General features: G+C 38.3%; 1 protein-coding gene across 1 annotated transcript in view; it reads right to left on the bottom strand.

The window, feature by feature from the left end:
- DNAJC5B (DnaJ heat shock protein family (Hsp40) member C5 beta) overlaps positions 1-16,780 on the bottom strand; it is a 93,249-nt gene that overhangs the window by 12,212 nt on the left and 64,257 nt on the right. Inside the window, exon 5 of the mRNA XM_037803430.1 lies at positions 13,914-14,062. Within this exon, the coding sequence (XP_037659358.1) occupies positions 13,968-14,062 (95 nt within the window). The 3' untranslated portion in view covers positions 13,914-13,967. The remainder of the gene's footprint in view (positions 1-13,913; positions 14,063-16,780) is intronic.

The following is a 16,780-nucleotide window of genomic DNA, read 5'->3' as shown; positions in this document are numbered from 1 at the left end:
GTAAATTAGGCTAAAAGGAAAGAACCTGGGTTTTATTCCTGCCTTTTGCTTGTCTTTTAAGGGTGGCAAGCAAGGCTCTTATCTGCAGAGGTCAAGCGATGGCCATCATTGCACTTTGGCAGGGAGCCCCCAGGCCCTTGGTGTGGCCCCTTCCCCAACAGCCAGCCTGAAAGAGTAAAATGATTCAAACAGGCCAAGATGTACATTAGTTTTGGCTCTTCTACCTGCAAGTGATAGAAATGCAACTGAGCATGTATAATGAGAGAAAATTTATTTTCAAGTTACAGGGGTGTCCCCAGGAAAGCAAGGATGAAAATGGGACTAGGCCTCTGGGACCAGGATGCTTAAAAGGTCTCTTTCTGGGTGCCTCTGTGCTTCTCCAGTGCATACAATTAGAAACATGGTGCTGCCCCACCCCATCCTAAAAGTTCCTGAGCTTTATCCCTTACAGTCCGTCTTGTAGAGACGAACTTCTCTTTCTCATTCCTGATTACAAAACTCTCCATTGTTCTGGACTCAGTTATGTGTCCACCCCTGACTTCCAAACTGTGTCTAGGGTTCGGGTTACATGCTTCCATCAGGGCAGGCTCACCTCTAGCTGTGTGTCTGTACAGCTACCCAGGCAGTACCCAGCGCAGACAATGGCATCCCTTCTTCCCAGGAGCCCATTGTAAAGATGATAAAGATATATTAAAAGGAGTGAATCTGTTGCAGCAGGTTTAATGACAATGGGTACGATCAGCAGATAGAGATTTTAAGTAATTTATGGAAGGTGGAAAGCAAATGGGATTGTATGGACAGATAATCTAGATTGGTGCAAACCACAGCCTGGAACACACATTCTAGAAAGTAGCAGAGACAGAGGCATTCTCTCTATGGAGCTCCCAGAAGGGTTCAGTCACAGAGGCTACTTAAGCAGAGTTGATTGGTCTGGGGAGAGAATGCATGGTGTAGGTATAGAGTTGGAGAGAGGGTAACGCCTAGTAATAATTGATATGGAGAGAAATGGAAGCCCCTACCCAGAAATGAAATGCATTAAGAATTCCAGTCTGGAATTGCTGAATTATCAGTTTTGGGGACCTTGGCCAGCATGACTGATTTCTACCCATGTGCCATAAATAAACATCCTACTTCTCGCTAGGACCAAGCCATTTATACAGATATAAATCAGTCTAGTCCTTCTTTCATGAATGTGAAGAATCAAATGTCTACCAAGCTTTCAAGAGGAAACAACAACAACTCAAAGAAGAAAGCCAAAGATGAAAAAACAAAACAACTGGCCCAGGAGGAAACAGATAAAGCAAGGAATAGAACACAACTATTTTTTAAAATGCTAATGGTTACTCTCAGGGACATCCAAGAGGATACTGCAGCAATTTCAAACCAGAACAAGATGATATTAAAAGGAGCAACTAAAGGATGATAGATTTCTTGAAAACTAAAAATGTGATTGCTGAGGTGAAGAATAACAAATTGGTCATGGCTAAAGATCAAATTTGTTGATAGAGAAGATAGAATGGAATATAGAGCACAGGGAGCAAAAAATAAAGTAAAAGCATGGAGGATAGGTCTAGAAAACACAACAGCTATCTAGTAAGAGTTACAGAAAAAGAAAGCAGAAGCAGTGCAGGGGAAGGAGTAATCAAATCAACAATGGAAGAAAGACATTAGTAATCAAATTTGAAAGGGCCTTCCAGTGCCAAGTAGGATGAATGAAAAACAACATGCCTTGGATACAGCACTGGGGCTAAAGATGAAACCTTCAAAATTTTCAGAGATGGGGCAAAACAAAACAAAACAAAACAAACAGTTACAGAGGAGTGAGAGTTGGATTATTATCAGCCTTCTCATCAGCAAAGTGGGATGCTAGACAGTAATAGAATAAGGCCCTCCAAGTCCTTTCTGTGGATGGAAAGGGGAGGATACAGAACTGGGTAGGTCCAGCCATCAGACAGTGACACAGATCTGGCAAAGTTTCTGCCAGCTCCCTTGTTAGCTCCAGAGCAAAGATTTCCTTAGGTGAACAGAAATGGCTGGATCCTGTACCACTGCCTTGCTCAGTCATTGACCATAGGTGGCTCTAAGAGCATAACCTTGGCTGGAATGCTGAGGTGGACCCTGAAGGAGCTAATACCTGGAGGCTGTGAGCTAGTCACCCTCCTTGCAGCTGGGCAGTGAGTTCTTTCTTGAATAGCAATGTGAGCAGTGTATCTCTCTGTCTGGCATAGATGTGCTGTAGCAAAACAAAATCAAGAATCCAAGAAATAGGAGTAGTATACTGGATTTAAGAAAAAAGGAACCCAGGAACTCAATGAAAGTAAACCCCAGGTTGACAATGATGCAGCAGACTAAGATCGCAGTCTTAGGACAAATTTGAAGAACAAGAAGAAAAAAAGTCAGAGGGCTCTGAAAAGATTATCTTTCAAGAAGAAAGTAGATTCTTTTACAATGACAGTGTGATTAAAGACTTGAAAGACTTTAGTGATAGGATAAAGGCATATATTTCTTTTCTCAAAAAGAAAAAAAAAGATAATTAGGAATTTCTAAAAATGCAAAATACTCTAAAAAGAAAAAAACAAAGCAAAACAAAATGTCCACATCTAAAGCCAACTGAAATGTACAATTTTGAGAAATTGATGGATTCTAAGAAAAAAAAATGGCCTTGGTTTCAGCATTCTCTTTTGAGTGGTCCAAGTTTAATGATAGAGGATTAAATTTTTTTCAGTATGAATCCAGTCACACTACTTTATTCTACAATGAACAATATTTGTTTAAAATAATGTAAATGTTGTCTTTTATTTTCTTTTTTAAGGCTCGCTCTTTAGATAAAGCAAAGAAAATTTAATTACAGTTGTAAGACAGAATATAAAACTTGGCAGTGTTAAGGTAGTGGTATAGTTGACTGAAATTGGGTGAAGGGCTTAGGGAGAAGTGGAGGGAAGTTAATAGGTGCCCTAATTATTTCCTACTTATACATAGATGCTGTTTAGAATTTTTGGGTTTAGAAATGAAGCTTAAGTTTGATGTGTGGGAGAGTCTTCATGTTTTTGTAAAGTTACTATGGCAGAGAATCAATAGATAATGTCTAAAGGTGGTCAGTCAAGATACATAAAAGATGTATCAGAAGATACAGAGGAAGAAGTGAATATGAAAACCTTAAATGTGGTTTCTTCTGGGAAGTAAGAATGGCGCTGATAAGGAGAATTTTGCTTTCCCTTTTACATTCTTTAGTATAGTTTGCATTTTTGTTTATTTTCTATAACATGTACAGGACAAGCAGTCCCACAGTTGTCATCTAATACAGACAACATCTAATAAAAATTGCTTAAAAATGAAAAAACTGAGGCACAAAGATATGAAGAGACTTACCCAAGATAACAGAGTTGACCAGTAGCAGAACGAGGCCTCACATCTCCTGAGTTACAACCCAGGACTCTTTCCCTGGCACTGCCTGATCTTCCTGTCGCCAACCTCACGCCTGGGGAGGCTGGACTGGGGGCTGCACTCTGGGAGGAAGAAGGTTGAAAGGTGGTTTCTGACAGCAGGCAAGATCAGACAACAATCAGGAAATTTTGGGACTAGCAAACAGTGTTCCATTTTTATTAAAAGGACCTTTTTTTCACTTCTAAACCCAAAGGTCAAATCCCCAAAATTAATTAATGGTAGTGCTCCTGGAAAGTTACATCAAGAAACCGTGAGACCTGAAGAAAAGCCATGTTCAACTTGAAAAATAATTTCTTACACTACTTCATGTTGAAGGACTTTTGCGTCCTTCCTTTCAGTTAAGAAAATCATTCTACAGAGCAGGAAGCTCTGCCCAGAAAATTTAAATGATTTGTTCAGAATGACCATCCAGATGCGGGGAGCAGGTCTGACCTCAGGTTAACTGACTCCTCATCCATAGCTTTCTCTTTATATGTACTCTCTCCAGAAAGGGTATTTATGAAGAACCACAGAAATTATGTTTCCAAGGGAACAATTTTGGAGAAATTTAAGGGAAATGTTATTGAGCAAAGCTAAATCCTGAATTATAAGCTGTATCACTACGTCAGGAGATTTTAATGGAGCCAACTCCCTACTCCTTTTCCCCTTAAAGAGGTTAATGGGCACCATTTTTACTGCAGAGAGGTGGCAAGAGCAACCCATCCAATTCCCAGGGCTCCATAAGCCCCTGCAAGCTTACTTGCTGTCTTTTGAAAACTGAGGGGATGGGATGTTGTGGATGTTCTTTCGTACTATTATTTTTATTTTTATTCTTATATTCATTTTTATTTCTTGGAGTAAAAATCTTAAACTGTGGTGGTGAATGCACAACTGTATGATGATCCTGTGAACAATAGATTGTATACTTTGTACGAAATGTGAATATATCTCAATAAAATTGCATTAAAAAAAACTGAGGGGAGATGGGACCATCATCTTGTTCATACTGCTTTGTTCTCAATGATACAAATAGAAGGGAAAAAGGATGCTGCAGGGAGATTTTCTTCATAAACTTGTATTTATTCCTTTATTTAGTCCCTACCATGTGCTAGGCAGTGTTCAGTGCTGCAGCTACAGCAGTAAGCAAAACATGGGGCTCACATTCTAGAAGGAGAAACAATAAATAGCATTTATAGTAGGCTTTATAGTGTGAGTGCCAAAGGGAAAACAAAGCACAGGTGTACCTGAAGTGTGGTGGGTGTATATGTCCTTCTAAAAGTGGCAAATGACATAGATGACTAAAAGCAAATTAAATTGCTACTTTTACACACACACATACACACTTTATTTTAAGTGAAAGTAGGTATTAAAATTCCTTTAGAAGAAGTTTGTTTACAAAGTCATACTTCTTCTGTACTATCTAGAAATAATAAGATGGCTAATTTAATAGTCTGACATGAGTAGCAGTATATTTTAACTAAAAGAAATTCACCATTTGTACCTTGTTTTGTATGTTGGAGAAATTGAGTATAATTTTACTTGTACTATGAACAGATAAAATTTAAAGTCTTAGAAGATTATCTATCTCATTGTATGAGTGGTAATGAAATGCCTTATTTTTATGTATAATAGCAAAAGTTCTCATTCCCATACTGTGGAGTCAGAATAATGGAACAGAATATATTAACTTGGTTTTACGTACCTGTGGCTTCACTTTTAGTGAGGGAGGAGCAAATTAGGATATACTGGATGTAAACACTATTTTTACATTAAGTAGGCAGTTTGTATCCTGACTTTGAAGAATTCAGATATTTCTTAGGGTGCCAGAGTAATTAAGCAGACAGGTGAAATAAAGCCCAGGCTACCTGAGTTCACGTGCTGGCGCTCTCATTATTAAATGCACAGGTTAATTAACCACTCTGCCTCTCAATTTTCCCATCTGTGAAATGCAAATAATGCCCACCTCATATGGTTGCTGTGAGGATTAAATGAATTAACCTATATTAAGCACTTAGAGTAGTGTCGAGCAAATAATAAGGACCATATATATGTTTTCTATTAAAAAAAAATATAGTTTTCTTAGCACTATCTAAACATCCTGGGAAATTGTGGAGGAACTTTATTGACCAGATTTGTAAAAACCACAACTGTTTATTAAGATCAGCTACTCCAGAATCATTTAAAAAAATTTTTTTAAACCTAGTTTTCCCTTATTTGACTGTTGCAGCTGTAGATCAGTCAAACAAGAGAAAATGGAAAGACATAGCTACAAAGCCACACAGGCCTCCCAAATAGGGCTTCTGGCGCTGCAGAGGGTGGGGTGGCACTGAGAGGCAGAAGTCATTGGAACTTAAGTAAAGGAGAGTGCTTGAGAAATCTCCTTGAGCTGCAAAATTGAAGAGCTGAAAAGAAAGGGCAGGGAGTGGGTAAGCAAGGAGTGTTCATTTTCAATAAGGGAAAATGTAGCTAGAAATAGAAGATCATTCACTTACTCAAGGAGAGGTAATATAGTGTAGCTGTTAATGTCATAGACTCAAGGGCTCAAGGGCCAGCATCTTCTACCCTTGCTGCTGGGAGATCTTTGCAAATTACTTAGCCTCTTTGTGTTTATTTTTTAGTCTGAAAAATGAGAGATTCTGATGATGGTATACCGTACTTGTCTCATAGGTTGTGAGGAGTAAGTGAGTCAATATAAAGCACAAGTACAGTGTCTGGTACTAACTGCTATTATTCTTGGTTATTATTCATTTGACAGGCCTTTAAAAAATATGAAAAAAAAAATGAATCACACCCTTTCTCCTAAAATCCAATACTCTCCATGTCTTCTCAAATCATTTATTTTATGGGGTGGGGTGTGGTGGGAAGAGGTAAGAAAGAACTAAGAAACGCAGAAGGAAATTGTATTCATTTTCTATAGAAACTTCACCCTGTTAAGGAAGAATATCATGTATATTTCAGGTTTTGGTAGCTAAAATTTATTTTCCTAGTATGCTAGCCATTGATTTTTTAAAAAATAAATTCCACACCAAATACAGTAAAACTTTTTAATGAAGTCGTCTTATATAAAACTATTAGGCAGATAAGTTAATCAACATAGTCTTGATATTTTTCATTGCCTTATGGCTTTCATTTATTTTTAAACCTAAACTAGTAATAAAATACTGCTTTCTACAATTATAATAAATAATCCTAGAAAATGTCAGTTTAATAACTAATGTATGCCTATCTATATATTTTTTAAATTTAAGAAAATATTGGAGTTTCATTCCCAAAGTGAAAATCGGCACTAAAAATTTTCACCCAGTTGTTTTTCACTAGAAAAAAAAGTGCACTGTAGATGAAAACTTTGTCTGAGAAGGCAAGATGAATTTGGGTACCACAACAGGTTACTCAGAAGTAAAAGAAAAATAACAGGTTTTCTTCTTCCTGACCCTGGGAAGGAAGATATGCCTAGTGGGCTCTGTCAGGTATTGGAGAAGCTGATGATCTGATTTCCAGCTATTAAAAAGCTCGGTTGAGCAATTGCACTTCTCGGTATATACCCGGAAGATCGGAAAGCAGTGACACGAACAGATCTCTGCACGCCAATGTTCATAGCAGCATTATTCACAATTGCCAAGAGATGGAAACAACCCAAATGTCCTTCAACAGATGAGTGGATAAATAAAATGTGGTATATACACACGATGGAATACTACGCGGCAGTAAGAAGGAACGATCTCGTGAAACATACGACAACATGGATGAACCTTGAAGACATAATGCTGAGCGAAATAAGCCAGGCACAAAAAGAGAAATATTATATGCTACCACTAATGTGAACTTTGAAAAATGTAAAACAAATGGTTTATAATGTAGAATGTAGGGGAACTAGCAGTAGAGAGCAATTAAGGAAGGGGGAACAATAATCCAAGAAGAACAGATAAGCTATTTAACATTCTGGGGATGCCCAGAAATGACTATGGTCTGTTAATTTCTGATGGATGTAGTAGGAACAAGTTCACTGAAATGTTGCTATATTATGTAACTTTCTTGGGGTAAAGTAGGAACATGTTGGAAGTTAAGCAGTTATCTTAGGTTAGTTGTCTTTTTCTTACTCCCTTGTTATGGTCTCTTTGAAATGTTCTTTTATTGTATGTTTGTTTTCTTTTTAACTTTTTTTTTCATACAGTTGATTTAAAAAAGAAGGGAAAGTTAAAAAAAAAAAAGAAAAAAAAAAGAAAAAAGACAAACAAGGAAAAAAAAAAAAAAAGATGTAGTGCCCCCTTGAGGAGCCTGTGGAGAATGCAGGGGTATTCGCCTACCCCACCTCCATGGTTGCTAACATGACCACAGACATAGGGGACTGGTGGTTTGATGGGTTGAGCCCTCTACCATAAGTTTTACCCTTGGGAAGACGGTTGCTGCAAAGGAGAGGCTAGGCCTCCCTGTATTTGTGCCTAAGAGTCTCCTCCTGAATGCCTCTTTGTTGCTCAGATGTGGCCCTCTCTCTCTGGCTAAGCCAACTTGAAAGGTGAAATCACTGCCCTCCCCCCTACGTGGGATCAGACACCCAGGGAAGTGAATCTCCCTGGCAACGTGGAATATGACTCCCGGGGAGGAATGTAGACCCGGCATCGTGGGATGGAGAACATCTTCTTGACCAAAAGGGGGATGTGAAAGGAAATGAAATAAGCTTCAGTGGCAGAGAGATTCCAAAACGAGCCGAGAGATCACTCTGGTGGGCACTCTTACGCACACTTTAGACAACCTTTTTTAGGTTCTAAAGAATTGGGGTAGCTGGTGGTGGATACCTGAAACTATTAAACTACAACCCAGAACCCATGAATCTCGGAGACAGTTGTATAAAAATGTAGCTTATGAGGGGTGACAATGGGATTGGGAAAGCCATAAGGACCACACTCCACTTTGTCTAGTTTATGGATGGATGTGTAGAAAAGTAGGGGAAGGAAACAAACAGACAAAGGTACCCAGTGTTCTTTTTTACTTCAATTGCTCTTTTTCACTCTAATTATTATTCTTGTTATTTTTGTGTGTGTGCTAATGAAGGTGTCAGGGATTGATTTAGGTGATGAAAGTACAGCTATGTAATTGTACTGTAAACAATCGAAAGTACAATTTGTTTTGTATGACTGCGTGGTATGTGAATATATCTCAATAAAATGATGATTAAAAAAAAATAAATAAATAAATAAAAAAATAAAAAGCTCGGTTGGCACTGCAGCAGTGTGTAGAATGTGTTAACAGCTGTCCTGTGACTGCTGATTTGAGTCTAAGCATTTAGTCTTGCCTCTTGGGAACAGCCCTGAAACAGCGTGAAAATTCCAGAAAGTTATATCTCACTTTACCCCAGTCATTTGGCACTAAGCATGTTTAGGTGTCCTTTTGGAGAAAGGCTTTTCTCAGCATTGTCATATGTTGTGAGAATTAGTCAACAGGTACTTATTAGTTTATCATTTAGTTTTTCGCACAGTGGGAAATACTGATACAGTCTTTGGCTCTTAAGATGTTCTGTAAATCACCAATTTGAGCCATCTAGAACTTGGAAATGGGTTTGTTTTACAGAACCCAGTTATATATGACTTAATCTAAATTTCCAGCCATTTGTGGTCTAGGACGGCTCAGGAATTCTATGAGACCAAAGTAGTTAGATGCTTAGGAGGGCTGCAGTCTGCAAAAAGAAGGGTTTTTTGGAGGGGTGGACTTATGGTTTCTCAAATCAAGGATTTTCTCTGCTTGGAGAAGGGCTGGTGCCCTGGTAATGGACATTTGCCTTCATTGGGATGGGGATGGGAGGAGGCTGCCAAAAAATTTAAAAAGGATAACTCTCATCAGGTCAGGGGCTCAATTGGGTGTCAGGCTAACAGGGATGGAGGACAATGGGCATTTCTTTTCCATCTTGTGTCTTAATTTCAGGAGTATTTCATATAAAATATTAATATGTTAAGCCTCCCCAAAAGGAAGGTCTCTAGAAGCTTTCCCATTTCTAGCAGGTCAGAATTTCTCCATTCTGCAACAAGGCCTAAACATTTTTTCTTTCAAGAAATATTTCCTGGCCTTCTACTATGTGTTAGTCATTGTTTTAAGCAAGGAAACATAACAGACAAAAAATTCTTGCCTTCATTGTATGGAAGACAGACAATCATCAAGATACTCTGGTTTTTTTCAGATTTGAGTCAGATACCAATCTTCTGTGCCTCCCAACTATAGGCACCCCTAAAAACTCATCACTGGGATTAGGGTGAAATAGATGCCTCTCTAAATCCCTTCCCTCTTGGCAGCAGGAGAGATGGGCTCATAGCCCAGGAAGGGGTCTGTCCATTTTCTGACTCATGTGTTGTTTGAGGGGTCCAGAGTTCAATAATCAGTTCTTCAAAATTTCCTTTCTAAATTCTGCATGTGGTGATCTGGCTTTACACAAGATTTACTATCTTTTGTATCTTGGTGTCTCAGGCAGAACTTCAATTTTAACCATCCTGTTACATGTAAATTTTTTTTTAATGGTGAGAAGAGAGAGGGAGAGCAGAGGGAGCTTTTAGCTGAAGAGGCATCTTCACATACCATCTTCTTCACCACCACCATTCATTTATCACTGTCATATATTTATATTCTAATGCCTAGCACTGTCTTTAATCAATAGCACATACAAATGCGGTGGTTTTCAAGATTTTCTTGAAATGTTTCAGGGTTCCTCAGAGGTCCTGCAAATGTTTGATCCTAATAAAATCCAAAGCATGCTAAAAAATTACACCAAATTTTTGAAGTATTTTTATAGATTTATTTTATAATTAATAAATGTGAACTTAGTGAATTCTTATTAATAAAACACAACTTTTGTTTATTTTATATGTCAGTATTTCAATTAAGATTCCATCTAGGAAAAAGGATCCTACTTAAGAAGAAAATGTTGATATGCTTGAAGGTCAAAAAAAAAAAGAAAATGTTGAAACGACTCACCAGGCTTGCATGCAAGACATAAGAGCTATGCATCGCCTTGTCTATTTTTGGCATGGGTTCATTTTAACTTAAAAGGATAAAGGCAGTATATTAAAAAGTATGAAGGCAGGAGCCTTTATCATTGGTTTTTATTAAACAGTGCACTTCCGATATCTTTTCAGCAAACAGAAAACACTATCACGAGCAAGTGAAAACTGTGCTTTTATTCTGCAAGCCGTAATTTTCATCTGGGCTCAGCTGTTGCTTGGATGTAGCTGGTGCATCACAACCTATGTTGCATCCACTCCCTCACTCCCCCACCCACAGGCTCAGCCATATAATCCCCAGGGGAGAGGGCATTCTTCCCTTAGAGCCTGCATAGAAAGCCACCAGGCTGAGCCCACTGTCAGGCAGGAGTGACTCCCTCGCATTCCCAGGATGATCAGGCATTCATCCAGGGTCATGTGTACCTTTCCCCCTTTTAGAGCAGGGAATGGGGCACAGTCGGCATCTCCTGCCTAGAAATTGCATCCTGAGAAGTTGCGCAGAGCTCACTGACTTCTGGAGATCATAGTAATTTTCTATTGCTGCTCTAACAAATTACCACAAACTTTGTGGCTTAAAACAACACAGATAAATTATCTTACAGTTTTGAAGGTCAGAAGTCTGGCACAACTGTCACTGGACTAAAATCAGGGTGTCAGCAGGGCTGTGTTCCTTTTGGAGGTTCTAGGGGAGAATCCATTTCCTTGCCTTTTCCACCTTCTAGAAGTCACCCGTATTCCTTGGCTCATGGCCCCCTTATTCCATCTTCAAAGTTAGCAATAGTGCATCGCTATGACCATTCTTCTATAATTGCATCTCCCTCTATAAACACTGCCAGAAAGGTTTTCTGGTTTTAAGAATTCCTGTGATGACAGTGGGCCCACCTGGATAATACAGGACACTCTCCCCATCTCAGTGGCCTTAAAATTACACCTACAACATCCATTTTGCCATGAAAGTTAATTTAGTCACGGGTTCCAGAGATGAGCACAAGGACATCTGGGGGTGGGGGTGAGGCAGCATTCTTGTGCCTGCCACAGAGATCATGCAGCCTTAATTGGAACCCTTTCTGTAGGTCAGAGAATCAGGCAGTTCATTCCCAGGTGAATGTACATCCAGACCAGGCCATGTCAGATGTGTCTTAGCCTCCTTACCATTTGAAATGTAGAAATGGAGTTATATTTATTTTCAAAGAATTAAAGTGTGTTATTTTGGAAAAGAAAAATGCATATATATATATATGGTTTTATTGTGTTCCAGTATCATATGATGATAAGAAAATAAAAGGATGCCCTGCAAAATACTATGGTGAAATCCACCCTTCTGATAGCCCACCTTGGGGTCATGATTAGGTAGCAAGTTGCTGGAGTGCTCAGTTTGATTCTGTGACCATTGCTGCACGTTGTGGTCAGCACATCCTTCTCTCTTTGCTCCTCTGCCTCGAAGCTTGTGGATTCAAGATCACTGCAGGTGATTCTGGATGGCAGCTCCTGCTCACCCCCTGGAGTTGCTTAAGCAGCCTCTCCTCAGAGGAGTTCTCGATCCTTGTTTCTGTATAGTTTAGGGCTGTTCTGTAGAATTCATTCCCTCATTCATATACATTCATATACTTGAATTTACCACACATGACTGTAACCAGAAACTAGCCCTTTGTGGGAATCATTGGCCAGAACCTCTCCCGTGATTTGATTCCATCATCTGATTCTGGGCTATGCAGATATCCTGTTCTCAGTGTAACCACCCTCATACCAGTTCACTGTGTTATCTGGATGTGGAAGCAAATAATTCCATGTGAAAGAGAAAAATGAGGTCTGGGAGAGAATGAGAGTGAGCTTTGCAGTTTGTAGGTTGTTATTCAAAAATAGGCCTAACCTTTTCCTTAGCAAGACTACAATAGGGAAATGTAGTGACTCAAATATCCACAAACAGGGCTATTTTATCCTCCTGTTTGCTCCAAATAGAAAAATAGCACTTGGTTGTTGAATACAGAATGCAGAGCACTTGCTGGTCACGAGGCTGTTAGTACCAGTATCTCTGTGGGTCTTGTTGGGTGAGATAGTTTAAATGCATAAAAAGTCACCTTACATTTGTCTGTGTGTAACATATACAAATTTATGTAAAACCACCTTATATTCGTTAAACACTTGACTCTTCAGAGTTCTTTCACCATAGCTATTTTATCTGTCCTTGCAGCAACTCAGAAGTGGTCAGGGCAGACATGAAAACAGAGAAATTAGCCATTTTACTCTCTTCTAATTTGGTCACAGGGCTCGTTAGTGAGAGCTTAGGTTAAAACTAGGTTTCTTAATTTTCAAACTAGGGCTCTTTTCTACTTGATTATCTTAATTAAAAAAAAAAAATTCAGTAACCCAAGGGTTAGAGCAGAGTTTTAATGTCTTCAGAACTGTCAGAGCAATAACACCGATTCTCACAATATATATTTAGTAGCAATTGATATAATTTGGTGGTAGTGGCAATGAGAAACAAAGAAAAAAGAAATGGGGAGTTTATGCCTTATTATATAAAAATATAGCAGGATCTGGAAAAATTCAATAATATGTAGAACCCAGCAAGATCATGAAAAAAGCAAACACTTTTGCTGCCTTATTATTTTAGAAATAGCACACAGTGCTACAAAGTGATGAATATAAGGCTCAAACAAGCAAATGTAGAGATGGCCTCTAAGCTTAAATTGCCGAAGATTTACAGAGCTACACGTTTTCTGGTCAGTGTGATCAATCCCACCCAAAACGGGCTAAGTGAGAAATGTACACAGTGCTTTTAAATTTGGAATTTGATCCCTTGCCTCATGTTTCTTTTCCTTAGTCTGGCTAATCTAGGCTGGTTATACAAAAATTATTTTCACTAAAAAACTGTCAGCACACTGTTTGGGGCTTGGCTCAGGATTATTTCTAAGGTTTAATCTTGTCAAAGTTTGGGATTGGTATTATTTTAAAGCTATTCCAAAAGTACACACAAAACCTATTCTGGTTTTACATGCCAGTTTTAACTAATTGCCAATTATTAATCTTTCAAAAATATACATTTTAAAATAATAGCATTTTTTTTTTACCTCATCATCTTATTACCTCTTGGAATACTGAATACAACCGGAGAAAAGGCTCCATGAGAAAAAAAATCTTTCTTAATTCTCATGTGTATTTTGCTGATGATATTTGTGACAGATGTGAATTTTGCATTGAGTTAAATAGATGAAAAATGGCTTCTGTTTTGGAATAATACTTTAATTCTATGGTGAATGAGGTCGTGCTCATATAAAGGGCCTGCTCATAAAGGCCTGCCCAATGCCACTGTGTTACCTCATGCAAGGGGCGTAAAACAGCTCTTTAGGCCTTTATTCATCATAACCTCATTGGGAGTTCTACTCAAAGGGAAAGTCTGTATACTGAGAAAATTATGTTGCAGTCATCTTTCCCTAACCTAAAAATAAAATACGAATGTGGAAAAGTTCACAGCATTTCACATCCCTTGCCCTTCCCCATGACCACCTGGAGAAATGGCTGAACCAGGAGGAGGTACTATGGATCTTCAGTGGCTCAGTATCAAGAGTCTGTGCAATAACTTCGAGGTCCTTCTCTGATAAGCTGTGTTTTCTCATTTGCATTTGTAGGCTGGAGAACAACTGGAAAGTCCATATCTAAAAATAAGCAAAGCAGTAAACACCTTTTATTATAATCCATTTCCTTTAACAGGGCAATTGGTGGTATTTTTGTTGAAATGATGATTGACAAATCAACTCATTTCATAAGACATTGAGGATGCCTACTGTCTTAAGGACTTCAAAAGGGAGCAGATACTATCTTTACTCTTCATTCAAGTTCTGTCACTTCTAGAATTATAAAACTAAAGCACTAAACCCAGTTTTCACTTTGAAGGCACTTGCTGAACCTGGTGAACTTGAGCTTTAGTTTTCACCATCTTGTGGGTTTGCAGACAGGTCTATTATAGATTGTTGTGCAGATTGTGTAATGTACAGCTCCAGGGGGCACCATTCGTGTAAACTACAGTGTATAGCTATATGAATGGTATAGTATGAAAGATGCCACTTAGAGTTGTGCAGTACACAGTTGCATACATGGCCCTGGATAGGAGTTGAAACCCAGGTCTTGTTTAGATGGGGGGTTCTAATGAGAAGCTCCCCACATAAAGCTAGTGCCTGGAATGGTTATGCTCTTCATGCACCTGATGTATGTTGAAAAATAGAATTAGAACTACCCTCTCTAAATACCATACCCCTAAATCTGCAAGGAAATTTGAAAGTTTTGAATTTTCATGCTGAGTTGAGGGAGGAAATAATGTTTAAAATGTTTAACCACAAGCCAATGTGCACACGGTTGACAGATCAAATTTACATTACCTGGGTGTTCCAAGAAACTTCAAGCTGATTATTTTAAAGTGGTTCAGGGCAAAATGTGGTTCCAGGCACCAAACAAGTGAATGACCCCACCTTCAAAGAATGACTACAGATTTGCCAGAAATGTGAGTTTATAGTAAACACACACACACACACACTCACACAGAGAGAGAGAGAGAGAGAGAGAGAGAGAGAGAGAGAGAGAATGAGAGAGAGAGATTACATAGAGAAACCACACACTGAGAACAATATAAGCAGCAGGTCAAATCCAACCAAGAAAGACTTCGATACTGCATTTATCAGACACCAGATACAACAGAAATTTGCTGTAAACATGACCAAATGGATTTTTAAATTAATAAAAAATGTCTAGAGATTAAAAAAAAAAGTGTTTGAAGTAAAAAGCTGGATGAATGGGTTTAATGGCAAAGAGAGAATTAATAGGGTGGAAGACAGCTCTGAAAAGATTATCTAAAATGTAGCACAGAGAGATAAAAAGATAAAATATGAAAGGGTGATTTAGAGACATCAATAACAGTGATAAGGTTACATCTGATTGGACTTTCAAAAAGAGTTAAAAAAGAGAACAGTGGCAATATTTTAAGATTTAATGGCTGAGCTTTTTAGAATTGATGAAAGACCCCAATCCACAAATTCAAGAACCAAGTAGGATAAACTAAAGAGAAATTTGGATCTAAACACCTAAGTGACATTGTAGAATACCCAAGACAAGGTTTTAGAAGCAATCCTACCTTTCAGTAGTAAATATGGAAGCCAGAAAACTATGGAAAAACATCTTCAATCTACTGAAAGAAGATATCTGTCAACGTAAATTTGTTGACAGATCCTCTGATTAAATTTCATTTCCTTTAAAAACAAGCAGGAAATAAAGGTATTTTAACACAGTAAAAAAAAAAAAAAATTGCCACTAGCAGATCCAATTAAAACATGTACTTCAGGCAGAGGAAAATGTCACCAAATGGGAGGTTTCAGCTCTGAGAAAGAATCATTAGCAAAGAAAATGGTAAATAATGTGAAAAAATAAACATTGAATATATAAAGCAATAATGACTTATGAGGCTTAAAATTGAGATAAAACTAAATACAACAATATATGTAAGTCATAAATGAAGCAATCAGAGTTAAAGTGTGCTAAGTTCCTTGTTTTCAGGAGCAGGGGGTTAAAAATAAGAATTAACTATAAACTCTGATAACTGAAGTGTGCTGGATAAATTTCTAGGGTAATTCTAAAAGACTACAACAAAGAACATAGTTTACAAACCACAGAAGGGAAAGAAATGGTATAAGAAAAAAATATTATATCCAGATGAAAGGAAGAAAGGAAAGAAAAGAGAAACATAGAAAAAATGTAAATTTAGTAATTAGAACAACAAAAATATTAACAGCAAAACACTTATGTGCCCAGAACTGTTCTCCACACTTGATTAATATATTTACTCACTTAATAGTCATAACAGCACTAAAGAGATAGGGTTGTTTATGATACCCATTTTGCAGATGAGGAAACTGGGACATAGAGTGTTTAAGTAACTAGCCTAAGGTTACACATGTAGTAATAGAGCTGATTATTTATGCTGTTTTCAAAAGACATGTCAAAAAACATAAGAATAAAAAAAGTTGAGAGTAAAAAGATAGAAAAATATATACCAGGCAAATGCTAACAAAAAGAAAGCTAATATAACTATATTTTAATAGGCAACATAGGCGGGGCAAGATGGCAGACTGGTGAGCTGTATGTTTTAGTTACTCCTCCAGGAAAGTAGGTAGAAAGCCAGGAACTGCGTGGACTGGACACCACAGAGCAATCTGACTTTGGGCATACTTCATACAACACTCATGAAAACGTGGAACTGCTGAGATCAGCGAAATCTGTAAGGTTTTGCGGCCAGGGGACTCGCGCCCCTCCCTGCCAGGCTCAGTCCCGTGGGAGGAGGGGCTGTCAGCTCCGGGAAGGAGAAGGGAGAACTGCAGTGGCAGCCC

Source organism: Choloepus didactylus, chromosome 14 (assembly GCF_015220235.1).
Source record: "Choloepus didactylus isolate mChoDid1 chromosome 14, mChoDid1.pri, whole genome shotgun sequence".
Classification (NCBI taxonomy): domain Eukaryota; kingdom Metazoa; phylum Chordata; class Mammalia; order Pilosa; family Megalonychidae; genus Choloepus; species Choloepus didactylus.
The sequence above is the reverse complement of the archived record's forward strand: the minus strand, read 5'-3'. Positions and strand labels throughout refer to the sequence as shown.